The sequence below is a fragment of the Hyperolius riggenbachi genome, chromosome 4, assembly GCF_040937935.1.
Source record: "Hyperolius riggenbachi isolate aHypRig1 chromosome 4, aHypRig1.pri, whole genome shotgun sequence".
Taxonomy (NCBI): Eukaryota; Metazoa; Chordata; class Amphibia; order Anura; family Hyperoliidae; genus Hyperolius; species Hyperolius riggenbachi.
In genome coordinates this window covers 432,697,458-432,715,741 of record NC_090649.1, presented here as the reverse complement: position 1 = coordinate 432,715,741, position 18,284 = coordinate 432,697,458, and the positions used below count along the sequence as shown (strand labels likewise).

The 18,284-nt window shown below is 46.7% G+C and overlaps 2 protein-coding genes across 2 annotated transcripts in view; one reads left to right on the top strand and one right to left on the bottom strand.

The window, feature by feature from the left end:
* Positions 1–18,284, top strand: part of GPCPD1 (glycerophosphocholine phosphodiesterase 1) — a 134,941-nt gene that overhangs the window by 1,515 nt on the left and 115,142 nt on the right. Inside the window, exon 2 of the mRNA XM_068232496.1 lies at positions 960–1,033. Within this exon, the coding sequence (XP_068088597.1) occupies positions 985–1,033 (49 nt within the window). The 5' untranslated portion in view covers positions 960–984. The remainder of the gene's footprint in view (positions 1–959; positions 1,034–18,284) is intronic.
* Positions 1–18,284, bottom strand: part of SHLD1 (shieldin complex subunit 1) — a 224,901-nt gene that overhangs the window by 192,765 nt on the left and 13,852 nt on the right. The window contains exon 2 of the mRNA XM_068232498.1: positions 9,103–9,242. The gene's annotated coding sequence lies outside the window, so the exon portion shown is untranslated. The remainder of the gene's footprint in view (positions 1–9,102; positions 9,243–18,284) is intronic.

Sequence of the window (18,284 nt, the reverse complement as noted above, 5' to 3'; positions counted from 1 at the left end):
TCCTACGCCATCTGGATCCTCTATTTGGCCCACACAATTCTTCTGCCTGGGGCGGTACTGTGCATGCGTGGCCTGGCTGTGCACGTTCCTGACGCTGGGAGCATCCTGCTCCTGGTGAAGGTAGTGTGCAACCGGACTGCACATGTCCTGGGTCGAACAATGGAGGATCCAGGCAATGCAGGAGGGCAGCGAGAGAGCAATCAGCCTGAAGGGTGCTGGTGGAAGACCCAGGTATCTATAACTTTTTTTTTATACCCCCCCCCCCCCCCCAGGTAAACTTTAAAAGGGTCCTGGGCAGGCGCTGTGGTCTTCAGGAGGACACTGAAAGCCTCTGGGGGATCCATAGGATTCCCTATTCTCATGTAAGTAAGTACTGTATCTCATATTTTACTTTAGATTCACCAATGGGTTCTCTTTAAATACTGTCACCCGAGTGGCTGCTTGCACATAATCCATGCCTAAACTGCATCTAACCAGCCACAAGACATGTATAATTCATGTGTCAGTAATTAAAGGGATGAGAACACTGGTGTGGGGGGCATTAGAGAGGCTGTTGTGACAGCACAGGGGGTCTTGGAGATGGAACAGCATCATGGAGGTAGTTGGCTTGCAGTGGTATTTGTAGAATTGACATGTTGACAGTGGTGGTGGCTTTTAGGCCCTATCACTGGCATGGAGGTGGTCTCACTCTACTGTTTTCTAAGCTACATCTTTCTAGCAAGGCTGGTGCCCTAGAAGAATAAGAAAAAAGCAAAGTAGTATATTTCCTGCCTTCATGTATTCTATAGAAGTTCAGAAGTTGAGTCCAAATGCCCAGGATCTGTCAAAGCAAATACTTTAGAAAGCCAAGCCTTCAAGAAACTGCTTTATGCAAATAAAAAGATGATCACCTACAGAGCGCTGTGATTGTTTTCTAAGAAATGTGTCAGTACCGACTGGTGTCTCCTCTGTCTTTCCAGGGAAGCCCTGTTTAACTGCTGCACCATGTCATCTTCCCAGGTCACTTTCCAAGTCAGGGGAACCACAGAGCAAGGTATTCTCAGTCCTTCCTTCTGAACATGTTTTGGTCTCTGTTTCCTCAATCCATCATATACCCTCCTTTTGAATTAAAGTGATTTACAACCACATAAATACAAAGAAACTCATGGACTGTATCTGCTTGAATACAAAGAAAAGTTTTATGTGCTGTGTCTACTTAGCAATGTTTTATTTAGAGCATTTATATTGTACCTGAATTGGTGGTGCACTAACACCATTGTATATGTATTCTCTTTTTACATATAAATCACCTTTTGAAGTTAATGCTCAATTTAAAATATGTATGTATGCATATGAAATGTACAGTGAGTAAAATAAGCTATAAATTGATTATTTTTCCAATGTTGCACTTAGTTACAGTATTTAGGGAAAAATCTGACAGGTTTTGGACTATTCCCATCTCCTCATGGGGGATTTACAGTCCTATCTATATATCCCTTACTAAAACTTTTCATGGCAGGAACTACACAAAGATGTGAAAGTAAAGACTTTTCATTGTGTGCTGTACTAGAGTTCAGGTTCGCTTTAAAGGGAAGGTCCAATCAGCTTTAAAAAAGTCATTTACTTACCCGGGGCTTCTTCCAGCCTCTAGCAGCCGCTATGTCCCTCACCGCAGCTCCGCACTCAGCCGCTGGCTTTCGGTCCCCTTCGCACGAGGTCGTCCTCTATTGCGCCTGCGTGAGCGCTGCTGTCAATCACTCGCATGTGGTGTGAAGTGTACTGCGCAGTACACTCCACACCACATGCGAGTAATTGCCAGCGGCGCCTGCGCAGGCGCAGTAGGGGTTGTGGTCGTCCTCTGCAGCAGAGGGAACCGGGAGCCAGCAGCTGAGTGCGGAGCTGCAGGGAGGGACATAGCGGCTGCTAGGGGCTGGAGGAAGCCCCAGGTAAGTAAATTACTTAGTTTTTAGTTGCTCGGACCTTCCCTTTAACCACTTGCCGACCAAGTGGTTTCCCATTGATCTATGCTGGGTGGGCTCTTCAGCCCCCAGCACAGATCGTATTGCAGGCAGGGCTATCAGGTCCCCCCCCCCTTTTTCCCCACTAGGGGGATGTCCTGCTGGGGGGGTCTGATCGCCGCCGCTCTGCTGTGCCTTGGGGGGGGGGGGGGGCTCCTCAAAGCCTCCCTCCGCAGCGCTATTCCCCCACCCCTCTCCTTCCCTGGCTCTGTGGGCGGTACAGGACGGTGATACATTCTGTACCGCCTCTGATAGGCTTCAGCCTATCAGACGGCGGCGATCCCTGGCCTATCAGAGGCCGGGGATCGCCGATTTCCTTTACGGCGCTGCTGCAGCGTCGTGCAGTGTAAACACCCGGGATTTCTTCCCCGCGTGTTTACATTTCGCCTGCGAGCCGCGATTGGAGGCTCGCAGGCAGTTCACGGAGACACCCTCCGTGAACTGACATGAAACGGCCGCTCGAACCATGGAAACCCGCAGACAACCTGTTTACGCCAATCGGCGTTAGCTGGTCGTCAAGAGGTTAAGATACTTAAAGTGAACCAGAGCTGAATACAATAAAAATGTTTTATACATTCCTGGGGCTTCCTCCAGCCCCATCCGCTCGGATCATTCCCACACTGCTGTCTGCAGCTTCGAGAACCGCGTCCCGTCTGGGTCAGTCTATGCCGGAAAAGTGCGCCCTATATGTATGTCTCCAGCGGCTCCTGCGCGGCCATGATGTTAGGAAGAGATGCTGCGCAACCCCGATGTAGCACAGTGTGGCCCCCCTTCACATCGGGGCTGCGCAGCTCCTATTTCCTAAAATCATGGCTGCGCAGAAGCTGTGTGAGCCCAGCCGTGCATGCGCCGTAGCATGGAGCCCGCAGCTCCGGCATACTGCGCACGCAGGCTCGGTCGGCTGTTGCGCAGCCATGATGCAGGAAGAGGAGCTGCACAGCCCTGATGTGATAATGCCTTGTCGCTAATCTTTCGGGGGGCGCGCTCAGTGATGGGGGACAAAACACAGCAGGGAGACAAGCCTTCCCTCTCTTCAGGGTAAGTATCTGATTTTGAACATGAGCTTCAGCTCGGGTTAACTTTAAACTCCTCAGATACCACTTCGAAGATTTCATGCAGACTTCTGGCTTTTGAAGTGTACAGTAATAGGAGACGGGAACTAATGCTTCTAGTACAGGGTGATGGGTCATGTTTCCTCAGCTCATCTTTGAAACAGTCTTTGCAAAGACCCCAGGAGCTGCAGCTATCTTCTCCCTGATGGATGTGCAGCTGCTGAGCTGCCTTCACAACATGAGCAAAGGCAGGTGACTCCGGTTGCTGCTAATTTCAGCTGTTTACTATGTAGTTCTCTATTTGCCTTCATGTTCCCTTTGGGTATGTTGAGTTCTAATTATGGTACTCTTTGATTCATTAATAGCAAGTCAGTAGTGGCGCTTCATGTTTCCTCTGAATTATTAAAGAATACCAGAGCGAAAGCCTCTGGTAAAAACTAAAGCTGTACTGTGTGTGTGTGTGTGTGTGTGGGGGGGGGGGGGGGGGGGGGGCATAATCAAATACAGCGCCTCCTGTTCCCCCTCTATCCCCCACTGCACTTCTCCGGTTCGTCCCGTTGTCCTGGGCGGCATCTGCGACTCCAAACCAGGACATGTGCCGCGCATGCGCAGTATGTCCGTTTGGCTCAACTGTGGCCATGTAGTGATGTCACGGGACAGGAGCAAGCTCGTTCTGGGGTAAGCGCTGATTTAAGATGCGAGGGTATTGAGCACACTCCTGTCCTGTGACATCACTTGGCGCAGCCACTGGGGATCAGAACGGACATACTTTGCATGCTTGGTGCAATATGTCCAGGTCTGGAGTCGCCTAGGTTGCCCAGGACAATGGATTGAAGAAGAGCAGCCAGGGACGGAGGGGAATGGGAGGCGTGGTAAGTATTTGATTATGCCCCTCGACTCAGCCAGGCTTTAGGGCTGAATTGCGGGGGAGATTGCGAGGGATGAGTGGCCTGTAGGGGGCTTAAGGAAGCCCCAGCAGTGGCGCACGGAAGGGGGTGTTCCGGGTGTCTGGAACACCCCCCCCCCCCCTGCACCGAGACCAGAAGTGGGGCTGCCGCATGGCCCGGCCGGCTGGGGAGAGAAGAGAGAAAAAAATGATGGAGGCGCCAATAAGGGATGCGGGAGCCGGCTTTATTCCTCGCTCCCTCCCTCCCTCTGAATGCCCCCACCTGCTGTGAATGTGTGCCCGGCTCCCCCATGAGTGTGTGCGCAGTGGAGCGGTAGGTCCTCTTACCGCAGATCAGGCGCACCGGCAACTAGTCTCCTGCTTCCTGTGACGTCATGGTAAACAGGAAGCAGGAGACTAGTTGCCGGTGCGCCTGATCTGCGGTAAGAGGACCTACCGCTCCGCTGCGCACACACTCATGGGGGAGCCGGGCACACATTCACAGCAGGTGGGGGCATTCAGAGGGAGGGAGCGAGGAATAAGCCACCGGCTCCCGCATCCCTTATTGGCGCCTCCATCATTTTATTCTGTCTTTTCTCCCCAGGGCAATCTTCTCCCCACACAGGGGCACCTTCCTTCACCTATCTAACTTATACTGGGGGACATATACCTATCTAACCTATACTGGGGGGCATATACCTATCTAACCTATACTGGGGGGCATATACCTATCTAACCTATACTGGGGGGCATATACCTATCTAACCTATACTGGGGGGCATATACCTATCTAACCTATACTGGGGGGCATATACCTATCTAACCTATACTGGGGGGCACCTACCTATCTAACCTATACTGGGGGGCACCTACCTATCTAACCTATACTGGGGGGCACCTACCTATCTAACCTATACTGGGGGGCACCTACCTATCTAACCTATACTGGGCATCTACTCATCTAACCTATACTGGGGGCAACTACATGGGCTACCTATACTGGGGGGGGGGGATCTATAGCTGGCTACCTATACTGCGGGCACCTATACCTGTCTCCACGTTAGGGGCACATTTTGCGCCCTCACCCTGGGTGCAATTTAGCCTAGAAACCGCTAGTATTTGGCTCCACCCACACCATGTTTTGGCCACGCCCACACGCCGCTTTCAGGACCCCCCCCCCTGCACCGAGACCAGAAGTGGGGCTGCCGCATGGCCCGGCCGGCTGGGGAGAGAAGAGAGAAAAAAATGATGGAGGCGCCAATAAGGGATGCGGGAGCCGGCTTTATTCCTCGCTCCCTCCCTCCCTCTGAATGCCCCCACCTGCTGTGAATGTGTGCCCGGCTCCCCCATGAGTGTGTGCGCAGTGGAGCGGTAGGTCCTCTTACCGCAGATCAGGCGCACCGGCAACTAGTCTCCTGCTTCCTGTGACGTCATGGTAAACAGGAAGCAGGAGACTAGTTGCCGGTGCGCCTGATCTGCGGTAAGAGGACCTACCGCTCCGCTGCGCACACACTCATGGGGGAGCCGGGCACACATTCACAGCAGGTGGGGGCATTCAGAGGGAGGGAGCGAGGAATAAGCCACCGGCTCCCGCATCCCTTATTGGCGCCTCCATCATTTTATTCTGTCTTTTCTCCCCAGGGCAATCTTCTCCCCACACAGGGGCACCTTCCTTCACCTATCTAACTTATACTGGGGGACATATACCTATCTAACCTATACTGGGGGGCATATACCTATCTAACCTATACTGGGGGGCATATACCTATCTAACCTATACTGGGGGGCATATACCTATCTAACCTATACTGGGGGACATATACCTATCTAACCTATACTGGGGGGCATATACCTATCTAACCTATACTGGGGGGCATATACCTATCTAACCTATACTGGGGGGCATATACCTATCTAACCTATACTGGGGGGCATATACCTATCTAACCTATACTGGGGGGCATATACCTATCTAACCTTTACTGGGGGGCATATACCTATCTAACCTTTACTGGGGGGCATATACCTATCTAACCTATACTGGGGGGCATATACCTATCTAACCTATACTGGGGGGCATATACCTATCTAACCTATACTGGGGGGCACCTACCTATCTAACCTATACTGGGGGGCACCTACCTATCTAACCTATACTGGGGGGCACCTACCTATCTAACCTATACTGGGGGGCACCTACCTATCTAACCTATACTGGGGGGCACCTACCTATCTAACCTATACTGGGGGGCACCTACCTATCTAACCTATACTGGGGGGCACCTACCTATCTAACCTATACTGGGGGCAACTACATGGGCTACCTATACTGGGGGGGGGGGGATCTATAGCTGGCTACCTATACTGCGGGCACCTATACCTGTCTCCACGTTAGGGGCACATTTTGCGCCCTCACCCTGGGTGCAATTTAGCCTAGAAACCGCTAGTATTTGGCTCCACCCACACCATGTTTTGGCCACGCCCACACGCCGCTTTCAGGAATCCCCCCCCCCCCCCCCCCTGGAAATCCTGGATTTGCCCCTGCCCAGGTAAGTATGGTACCTGATATGTACACTTTAAGAAGGCAAATTACACTGGACATTGCCTTTTTAGTAGGACTTTTCCGTCTCTTAGTCCCCTGTACTTTCCTAGTGGTTTTGGGGCACCTGAGCTGCTTGGCTATTCTGTTAATCACTTCCTTCTTGATTTCCATAACTTTGACCATGTTAAAAAGAGAAACTTCAGCCTAAACGAACATGTTGTCATTAAGTTACATTAGTTATGTTAATTAAAATAGATACCCGTGTTTCCCTGAAAATAAGACACTGTCTTATATTAATTTGTCTTTCAAAATTTGTGCTAGGTCTTATTTTCGGGGTGGTGGGGGGGGGGGGTGTCTTAAATTCTATGATGGTAGCCAGATAGATTCCCTCTACCCGCCCACTACCTTTGCCTCCCCTGCTCTTGCCGCTGTCCTCAGTCCGGAAGCCTCTCCTGATTGAATATGCCTGTTATTAACACTGTCTGCCTGCCCGCTTGCTTGCCCACCCGCTCCCTTTACCTCCCCTGCTCTCGCTGCTGTCCCCTTGTTGAAGTCCGGAATCCTCTGTTCATTATGCCTGTCATTAATCACATCGCAGATTAGCGGTGACTCGCGTGAAAGCAGCTACAGGAATGTATCAGGTAACAGCGCCGACAGGAAGTAAACAGAGATCACTTCCTGTATAGGGCGGCGCTGTTACCTGATACATTCCTGTAGCTGCTTTTACCGCGAGTCACCGCTAATCTGCGGTGTGATTGACAGGCAGAATCAGCAGAGGATTCCAGAGTTCAACGAGGGGACAGCGGCGAGAGCAGGGGAGGTAAAGGGAGCGGGCGGGCAAGCAAGCAGGAGCCGGTCTGCCACTAGGTTTTATAATAGGGGGATGCCTTATATTTCGAGAACTCTCGAAATATATGTGGTGTCTTACTTTAGGGGGAGGTCTTAAATTCGGGAAAAGACGGTAGGTAATATAATCTCTTACCTCCCCTTGTTTTAAAAGAACAGGCAAATGTTTGATTTCATGATGGCAGCCATCTTTTTAGTTGAAAGGAGGTGTCAGGGAGCATGAGACACAGTTCCAACTGTCTTGTGTGCTGATCACCCCTCCCAGTTGCTAGGCAACGTGAATAACTACATAGGAAATCCCATCATGCTTTGCACAGCATCAGGGAAAAAAAGCCCGGGCAGTTTTCTTTGATGGGGCGGAGCTTAAGCTTGTGTGCAGCTAAAAACAAGGCTTATGTAAGAAAAACAAAGTTCTGATGCTGTGAAACTGTAAAACACCAAGCCTTTTCAGTGATGTTGAGTAGATTTTTAGTCTGGACGTTCACTTTAACACTAACGCTGACCTTTTTTGATCTAATTAAGCAAACAAAGCACAGTACATTGAATTTCTTTAGAATCTATATATAGAATAAAGACTTTTCATTGTGTGCTGTGCTAGAGGTCCGATCTGCTCTTAAGTCTTAAGACAGAGTAAAGCTGAATCCACACAGTACAATTCTCTGTCAGACCGACAGATCTATTAGATAATTTCCGACCAGTCTGATCGGATTGCGATCGATTTTGGATACTTAGCGCAAAATCTATCTGAACCAATTTGGACGTCTAAACGCGATGCAATTTCTTATTCGATCACAGGTCGATCTGATGGAAAATTGCACCGTGTGTATGAGACTTAAAATCTGTGGTAGAATTGCCTGCCAAGTACATCCCTCTTTCCTGGGAGACCAGGGTTGTTTCTAGCCATTCTGTTGTCCTAGGCAAGATACCTACTGTCTTATCAGTTGGAGTAGGCAAAGAGGTATCGATTTTAGCTCCTGCTATAATTGAATTTTAATGAGAAAATACAATATTTAAATATTCTTTTTTACAGGTAATAAACAAAGTACGGTACTTCTGCTGTAAGATAAAAAGCCCATTGCGTTGCTGTTTCACTAGTTTGAAGTCCAGCTGAGCTATTGTGCAGTCTAACATTTTATGCGTCATTTTAATCTGGATCATAGTACACTGCAGACGGTGTATTCCTCTTATTTGAGCTGTAATCTGTATAATCAGGTTAATTTGAGTGCAAGCTGTGTGTTATTGTCAGCTCTAGCACTACTTCCACAAAAGTTTAAAAATCTCTGGACCCATGCAGTACATTTAATGCGATAAATTACATATTGGGCTCGGTGTTTACATAATCAGGATTATACATTCTGCGTATACATTCCTTACAGATTTGTTGTAAATCCACTGAGAATGTTGTGTGTATCGAATGCAGAATTGTCTATTGGAGGAAAACCCAGTTCAGAGCGTGAAGACTGAGTGATGTTGTAATATTTACCTCATTCCTCCAGCAGATTAAATTTAATTGCACAGTTCTTTCAGATATACCCAGTTTGGCTGACTAGGCCTCAATGCTTTGGTTAATCTGAAAGCTGAATTTGAATTCTATTGCTGTGTCAGAGTATTTCTGTTAGTGTATGGCAGGAGTTGGATAGTCTCCCTAGGTGCAGCGATCAGACGTGATGTTAAGCCGGGCAGCTTTGTATCCACTGTAGTACAAGGATAAGAAAAGAAAAAAGCGCTCTCAGCTGTTGTGTAAATATGGTGTAGGGCCCTATCCAGGAAAGGTCTCACCTCCATAAGATGTGGCTGTGCTTGGATAACAGCCTGTAGTAGCATTTGTCCCACTTGGTATCCTGGGACCAGGCTCTCCGGCTGTGGAGGTGGACGTCCTTCCCTCTGGCAGCAGCGGTGATGGTGTCCCCAGCATAGTCCTGAACGATTTTAGGAAAAAATTAAATTGAGCGATTTCTGTCCGAAATAATGATTTTGTTTCTCGATTTTTTCCTTAAATCAAGCTTTGTTCCCCCTCTGTGACTCTCTGTCCCCTGTCTCTGTTTGTGCCCCTTTTGTGTTCCCTTTATGTCTCTCTTTATCTGTTCTGTCTCTCTGTGTATCTGCTCTGTGTCTCTCTCTCTGTGCCCCCTCTGTCCCCCAAGCTGCAGCAGTGCTGGATATACCATCCAGCACAAGTTCAGTTCATCTCCTGCTGATCTCTTTGGCTGCAGTAGTGCTTGAATCACACACCTGAAACAAGCATGCAGCTAATCCAGTCTGACCTCAGTCAGAGCACCTGATCTGCATGCTTGTTGAGGGGCTTTGGCTAAAAGTATTAGAGACACAGGATCAGCAGGAGAGTCTGGCAACTGGTATTAGTTTAAAAGGAAAAATCCATATCCTTCTCAGTTTAGGTTCCCTTTAACTCTGTCTAATTGTTTATTTCCAACATGTCCGATCTGTTTCCAATTCAATCTTCCCTTCACTTCTATGGAGAATCGATCAGAAAATTGAGTGGAAATCCGATCGGACATGTTGGAAATAATTGATCGACAGAGGATCAGCAAGGATAGCCAGGAAACTTGTATTGTTTAAAAGGAAATAAATATGGCAGCCTCCACATCCCTCACTTCAGTTGTCCTTTAAGTATAGGATCTGTTCTGACATGTCCATTGTGGTGATAGAATACAAAATCCCATCCAACGAATTTCCTGGACAATGTGTAAGTCCATGGGAGGGCTTCGGTCTAGCATGAACCCAGCTGTAAGGTCTGGCAGATCCCCTGCCTTCCTTCAGTCCTTATGCCCCAATCTACCACCACGCTCTTCACCTTTTAGACAAGTCCCCGCATGAATGGGAGATGAAGTTACGCCTACCCGACTATGGTTACCCCTAGGACTTCATCGTGCAAAGCATAAGGACTGAGGCCAGGAAGACAAAAATACTACCAGAACCAAACTAGCTAACTAGGCAGAGAGTCCACACAGACTGAAGCAGCCACAGGATCAGACAAGGCAAGGTACAGATTTGTAAAGCAAACTCACGTCCAGTAGCAATCCAGGGTCATACACAGGAGATTAGAGATATCGCAGTACACAGGGACTAGGACAGAGCAGGGTCAGAAACCATCTAATGTCAGTCCAGGCAGCAGTCCACAAGAATATTCCAGGTCCAGGCAAAGGTTACAACAGAGATAAATAATCATCCAGGCGCACCCAGCAGGTAGTGTGACTAACTATCATGGGCAATGATTGAGTGTTCAGGAAAAGCTTATATAACACAGAAAGCCACACCTCCCAGGAGCCAACCAGAAACAACTTCCTGTGCTTCATGCATGCATTCATAGCAATGAGCTAGTGCAATCATCGTCTGCAACGTAATGCATAGGAGGAACGCGTGATTACACGTGTCCGCCTCCTAGAGGAGACCCCATCTTAGAGGGAATCAAACTTTCACTCTGACTTCCTGAACTGCTAGAATCATCACAGACTTGCATAGCACACCAGCATTGTGTACTGACTCCACAACTAGCTGTGGCTGGATAATGCAATGGTTTAGGGCTTTGCCTCTGACACAGGCAACCTGGGTTCAAATCTTGTCTTTCTGTTCAGTAAGCTGAACCTATTCAGTAAGGGGTTCTTTGGGCGATACTCCCTAACACTGATACTACCTCTGAGTGCGCTTTAGTGGCTACCTCCAGACTAAAAATCTACTCCGCAGCACTGAAAAGGCTTGGTGTTTCTGTAACAGTTTCATAGCATCAGAACTTTGTTTTTCTTATCCAAGCCTCATTTTTTGGCTGCACAGAATCTAAGCTCCGCCCATCAAAGTAAACTGCCCGGGCATTTTACCCTGATACTGTGCAAAACATGATGGGATTTCTGATGTTCTCGTTGCCTAGCAACTGGGAGGGGTGATCAGGAGACAGGACAGTTGAAGCTGTGTCTCATGCTCCCTGTCACCTCCTTTCTACCAAAAAGATGGCTGCCCTCATGAAATTAAACATTTGCCTGTTCTTTTGAAAAAGGGTGTGTAAGAGATTATATTACCTTTCTATTTTAATTAACATAACTAATGTAACTTAATCACAGTATGTTTGTTTAGGCTGAAGTTCCCCGCTACTGTTTTCAGGGGTGAATGGGCCTTGAGACAGGTTGAGATAAGTGCATCAGAAAAGATCACTGCTCTTTAGCTAAATTGGGAGAGAGCTCAGATAAGCTCTTTTGCATAGATAACTGAAGTTTCTTAACTCTTCCTGTACTGGAAACAATATGAGACTCTGTTCTTTGCTACTAATGTTCTATTTCTTAGCTGTACTACACATACAAATCCTTATATCATAAGTTTATTTTTACTTCAGACTCCCTTTAAGTCATCTCTTGAATGTTTGTGCTTTAGAACATTGTGTTTTTTGGCCAGATTGTGCTTGGCGGAAGACCTCTTTTTTTGATATTACCAGCAGAGTAAATTTGGAAATTTGGGGTTGTGCAAGCTTGACTTTAGAGCTGTTTATCAGGATCAGGGAATCTTCAAGCAGTTCTTTTGTTAAAGTGACACTGAAGCGAAAACAAAACAAACATATGAAATAATGCATTCATAGAACATTAGCAACAAAGAAGAGTCCCATTTTTATGTTCCGTTATATAGTTATTATTATTATTATTATTATTATATTGCATCATTCCCTAATAATTGCAGTTAACAAACTATGCTTTATTTTAAACTATGAAACAGAGCTAATGATCCTTTGAATTTTCCTGCAGTAAAACCTTAAACAGTGATAGACAGGTTGAGATAAGTGCTCCAGAAAATGGCATTTTAGCTGACCATGCTTGGTTAGAGAGCTCAGAGAAGCTCTTCTGCATATTTAGCATGTGAAGTTTCTTAACTTTTTCTGTACTGTAAACAATATAAGACTCATCTGTACTACTGATCTATTTCTTAGCTGTACTACAAATTCAAATCATTATATGTTTGTTTTCACTTCTGATTTCCTTTAATCACTCTGCGACCGCCTAACGCAGGGTGGCTTCCTTATTCCTCCACCATGCACAGGCGCGTGATCTAACGATGCGCAAGATTTGCAGGGATCTTGCTCTAGCACGAATGCCCGTAAATAAACAGTGCAGGGAGCCGTGATCGGCCTGCCAGCCGGCGATCGCTAAAAATCGACGTTAAAAAAAAAAAAATATAAAAAAAACATTTTTAAATAAAAAAAATAAAAAAATTCAAATTCATATAAAAACAAATGACATCACAGCAGCAATCAGATGCCACCAACAGAAAGTTCTGTTGGTGGCAAGAAAAGGAGGCAAGATTCATTTGTGTGCTAAGTTGTATGGCCATGCAGCAAACTGTTACACCTGCAGGGTGCTGAATGGTAAAAAAAAAAAAAATATGGCACGGGCATTCGTGCTAGAGCAAGATCCCTGCAAATCTTGCGCATCGTTAGATCACGCGGCCTGGTCACTAGGAAAGTATAAGTGTGTGGTCCTCAAGAGGTTAAGTCTGTTTTTTGTAAAAAAAAAAAAAAAAAAAAAAAAAAAAGTTTGTAGAGAAAATGGTCACCCAAATAAAGCACTTCTCTTGTATATACCAATTTATGCTATGTATTGGTTTTACAGGATTAGTGCGTTAACAGCCCTGGAATACACTGAAGTTGGTTAAAATTTCTGGGCTCTATTCACACAGCTTTTTCACCTGTTTTCACCCTATCTGTGTTACATTTTTAACCACTTCCGGATACCGGGTGGTTTTGCTGATCGGTGCTGCGTGGGCTCTCCAGCCCGCAGCACCGATCAGCTAGCAGCCAGGCCGATCAGACTCCCTACCCCCCCCACCCCCCCCCCCCCCATTTTTTCCCCACTAGGGGGATGTCCTGCTGGGGGGGTCTGATCGCCGACGGCTGCTTGCGCTTGCGGGGGGGGGCTCTCTTCAAAGCCCCCCTCCGCAGCGCTTCCTGGCCGCCTTCCCTCCCTCTACCTCCCCCTGTGAGCGGCGCAGGACGGAATTCCGTCCTGCGCCGGATAGGATAGGCTTCAGCCTATCAGGTGCCGGCGGTCCCCGGCCAATCAGAGGCCGGGGATCGCCGATCTCCGCCACGGCGCTGCTGCGCAGCAGCGCCGTATACATGTAAACACCGGGGAAGATCTTCCCCGTGTGTTTACATTTACCCTGTGAGCCACGATCGGAGGCTCGCAGAGTGTTCACGGAGACACCCTCCGTGAACTGACATGGAACGGCCGCTCATACGGCCGTTTCCATGCAATCCACTTCAGGATTCAGGGGCGTAGTTAAGCGTACGCCGAATCCTGAAGTGGTTAAGCTTCCAAAGAGCAAAAATATAATCTAAGGTAAGAAAAGTAATATTGAAATTAAGTTAATCAGGAGCAACTTACTTTTGGTGATTATTTTGCTGGTAAATGTGCTGAAAGGTTATTTTTATCTAATAGGTGATAAATAAGTCATGTTTGTGAATAGAGCCCAATTGGGCCCAATGTGACTTTCCTAAAAGATGTTCTAAATCTAAAGCCCCATCTACACGATACGATTCTTCGTGCGATTCGATTACGATCCGATTAAATCCGACATGTCCGATCAGGATTCAATCGGCAAATCGAATTGAATCAAATCCCGATCGGACATGTCGGATTTAAACGGATCGTAAATAGAATCCTAATCGAGTGGTACAAAGAATCGTATCGTGTAGATTGGGCTTAAGAGTTGCTGTCTCCAAACTGGGAAAGTGGTTGGGTACTCAAGACAAAATAAATAACACTTATATTGCACTTTTCTCCCGGGGGACTCAAAGCTCTTGAGCTGCAGCTACTAGGGCATGCTCAATAGGCGGTAGCAGTGTTGGGGAGTCTAGCCCAGTCATGGGCAAACTTGGCCCTCCAGCTGTTAACGAACTACAAGTCCTACAATGCATTGCAGGTGTCATGACTCATGAAGGCAAATGCATTGTGGGACTTGTAGTTCCGTAACAGCTGGAGGGCCGAGTTTGCCCATGCCTAGTCTAGCCCAAGGTTACTGAACACTAAGTGCTAAGATTTGAACCTAGTTGGTAGGTCCTCGCATGCGCAGAAGACCGCCTGGACCCATCCAAGGGTCTGTTTCCACTCGCTGCTGCGTGCAGCAGGGAAATGTGCGGTGGCACTTACTGGTCTGCGGGTACGCAGACGAATCCCAGAAGCCATGCACGGCTATGGGATTCGCTGCCTCATGCATGGAAACGGATGGCAATGTCGGATGAATCGCTAGGGCAAGCGTTTCGGCTGGCGGTGCCATTATTTCCTATAGCAGAGTTTCCCCCTGCGATTTGCTTGTAGGGAAATTGCGTATTTGGCCCAGATTCCTCGCTAGTGGAAACTGGCCCTGAGCCAGTTACCGGGGCTGATGGCAGACTGCGGGAGGATGGCGTGGGACATAGACAAGTTTATGGGGTGGGAGGAAGCCCTGGGTAAAGCGGGGCTGGCCTGCTCTAGGTTGAGACTATCAGGCACTCCAGATACCTTGGGCATCCATCAGGGCCGCTAAACGTGCTAGATTCTCGACAGAGGCAGCCCAACTGTGGTCACCTTGGCCAAGAACCATATAAAAAGTGAAGCAGGCTTCTGAAAGCAACAAACAGATTACAAATTCAGGATTTGCCATTCATTGCTATGTATTCCACTGCTGTAGGATGCTTCCTGCTCCTCTACCTGAAGACAACAGTTTAATCACACTTTGTTTGATCTAATTGTTCTCTAATGTGTATGTCACTTTATTTGTTGTTATAGGAAAATATTTAGAGTTAGGGCTGGGGCACCGCAAGCGGCTGGCTGCGGATATGCTAGGGTAATGTATTTCAATGGGGGTGTGCACACCACAGCGGGAGGCGTTTTGCAGAAACGAATCCTCCCGGGGTGAGGCATTTTTTTTGGATTGCGGAGGCATTTCTGCCTCAATGTTAAGTATAGGAAAAACGCAAACCGCTCTGAAAAACGGCAGATCAGAGCGGTTTGCCAGGCAGTTTTGTTACAGAAGCTGTTCAGTAACAGCTTTACTGTAACAATATATGCAATATGCTACACTGAAATCCGCAGCAGCAATCTGCAAAAAGCCTCATAAAAATAAAAAAAAAGCGTTTAAAAATCTGCTAGCATTTTGCGGATCTGCTAGCGGGTTTTGGTGTGCACCGGACCTTAATGTTGGGGACTTCTGCAAAATGCCTATGGCTAGCTGGGTATTTTTCCTTAGGTAGGCAAAAGTGCAGTTGTCTGGGCAACAGTTCTGTGTTTCTGTTTTGGTGTGCTGGCTAGACTAGGATGTTGCTGACTCTGGAACTTGACATTTCATGTGCTTTTAGATAACAACCCAATTACTTGGAAAAGAAGTGCTGGCATAAGAGAGCTGAGGCTGCAAGCCAGTCTCATCTGATTACACAATATGTAACCCAATATAAAGGTTAGCATGCAGCAGTCGTGGGTTGTGTTCTGTTTTTTTTTTTTTTTGTGTGGTTTCTGTGAAAGTTAAAACAATATATTTGCTGCTGTGTACCACGCTGCCTGGTTCATCATTTTTGACCTCAGGACACTATAAGCAAGCACCCTAAAAAATGCCACCTATTTTGTAAGATATTTTGTCACTTGTTCTAGGGGAGTGGTACATAGGGACATGCTACATAGTTAAACCAGAACTATAGTGAAAATAACACAATGAATTCAATTTGCCTATATTTTACAATATTAATTTACAGATTATTTAGTCAGTGTTTGCCCATTGTAAAATCTTTCCTTTCCTAGATTTTCATTCTGAAGTTTTAGTCCTGGCAGGTGATCTGTACGGAGTGTTTGTTACTGAGAGTTCTATTCATTGCTCGTTTGGGAAAAGCCATTATTTCCCATAATACAGCAAGGTTTGCAGACAGCAAACTGTCAGGACCATGGTCATGACATCACACTGTGGGAGGGATTTCACCACAGTATCAGCCATACAGACTCCATTGATGATCTATGATGGAAAAGTGTGTATTGGATACTGATTGGAATGACGTTCAATCCTTTGTTCGGTTCCTCTTTAAACCAGGGCTAGACAAATCCAGAAATTCAAGAATCCACAGCTGCTTTAAAAATTACTGCAGGCTCCTTATACTTTTTGGGTGTTTTTCTGTCAGTAAAGCTGGCTGTTTGAACATGCTTTCTTTTGTTAAAAATCAATAAAAAATTATCTTAAAGAGAACCCGAGGTGGGTTTGAAGAATATTATCTGCATACAGAGGCTGGATCTGCCTATACAGCTCAGCCTCTGTTGCTATCCCAAACCCCCCTAAGGTCCCCCTGCACTCAGCAATCACTCATAAATCACAGCCACGCTGCTGACAAACAGCTTGTCAGAGCTGGCTGTGTTTATCTCTATAGTGTCAGTCTGCTGCTCTCCCCGCCTCCTGCAGAACTCTGGTCCCCGCCTGCATCCCTTCCCTCCCTGCTGATTGGAGGGAAGGGACGGGGGCAGGGACTGGAGCTATGCAGGAGGCGGGGGAGCAGCTGAGACTGACACTACAGATGTAAACACAGCCTCACAGCACGGCTGTGAATTATGAGGGATTGCAGAGTGCAGGGGGACCTTAGTGGGGTTTGGGATAGCAACAGAGGCTGGGCTGTATAGGCAGATCCAGCCTCTGTATGCAGATAACATTCTTTAAACACACCTCCGGTTCTCTTTAAAACAAAAACTTGCTGCTAAAATTTCCAAAGGATTGGACAGACTGGCTTATAAATGCTATATTAATTTGTCCATCTCTGAGTTACTCTAGATACATACCATGATGTAACTTTGAAAATTACTCTGGCAACTCTGAACTTTCATGTAAGTGCATTAGTATAAGATGAAAGCCACTCAGCTGATCAGGGCATCAGAAGGATGACCGCTGTATGGGGCCCGAGTTGATTTTGGGGACAGAACGGCAATGCCATATGGATTTCAGCTGCACTGGACTCTGTCCTACTCTGCCTCACCTTTTGATGTTTCCGTGTCTGTCACCTTGGCTGGTCTCAAAACAGAGAAATGCTGTCTCCACATCTCCATACTTCGTTGGGGCTGAGGGGCAGGAGAAGCCAGGCACAACAAGCCACTGCAGTAACAGTAAAGTGAGAGTCGGCAGCGCACAATACACTTAATGAAACATTTTGTGAGGGTCAGCCAAGAGTTATTTGCACCTGATGAAATACGGGAGGCGTGTGTGGTGGGGTCTAAATGGCCCGCCTCCAAATCATCTCACAGCAGCTTGCTTCCTGCCATCTGTAATGGAGGAGGCATGCTCTGAACTGCTAAGTCTTGCAGGTAATTGCCTTGTAGTCTTGGTTGAAGAGTACAGCACTGTTGTGGTAGTGCAACCTCAATGATCAGTAGCTGGGAAAGGTGTGTGTGTGTGTTTTTTTTTTTTTTCTTTCTTACTTTTCTCAACAGGTACATTCCATATAACCTTTAGGTGGTTTGAATAGAATTGATAGTTTTTAACCATTTCAGCCCGCAGGTATTTTTCACATTATGCATCAAAGCAATTTTTTCCTCCCATTCATTTGCCAATAACTTTATCACTAATTATCACAATGATTGTATCTATATCTTGTTTTTTTCCGCCACTAGTTAGGCTTTCTTTTGGTGGTACATTTTGAAAAGAATAATTTTTTTTTCTAAATGCATTTTTACAGGAATATTAAGAAAAAAATCATTGTCTCCGTTTTCGGCCATTATAGCTTTAAAATAATACATGCTAACATAATTAAAACCTATTTACTTTATTTGCCCATTTGTCCCAGTTATCCATGACCTGGAAAGTCACGTAATTTTGGCCTGGGACTTTGGGGGGTTAAACACATTGTTTAGTGGTGAGGATGCAGCAATTCATCTTTGCTCATATTGCTGAAGTGCTCTGAAGCGAAGAAAAAAATCCTCTTTTTACTTTACAGACTTAGGGCTCGTTCCCACTGTTGCGAC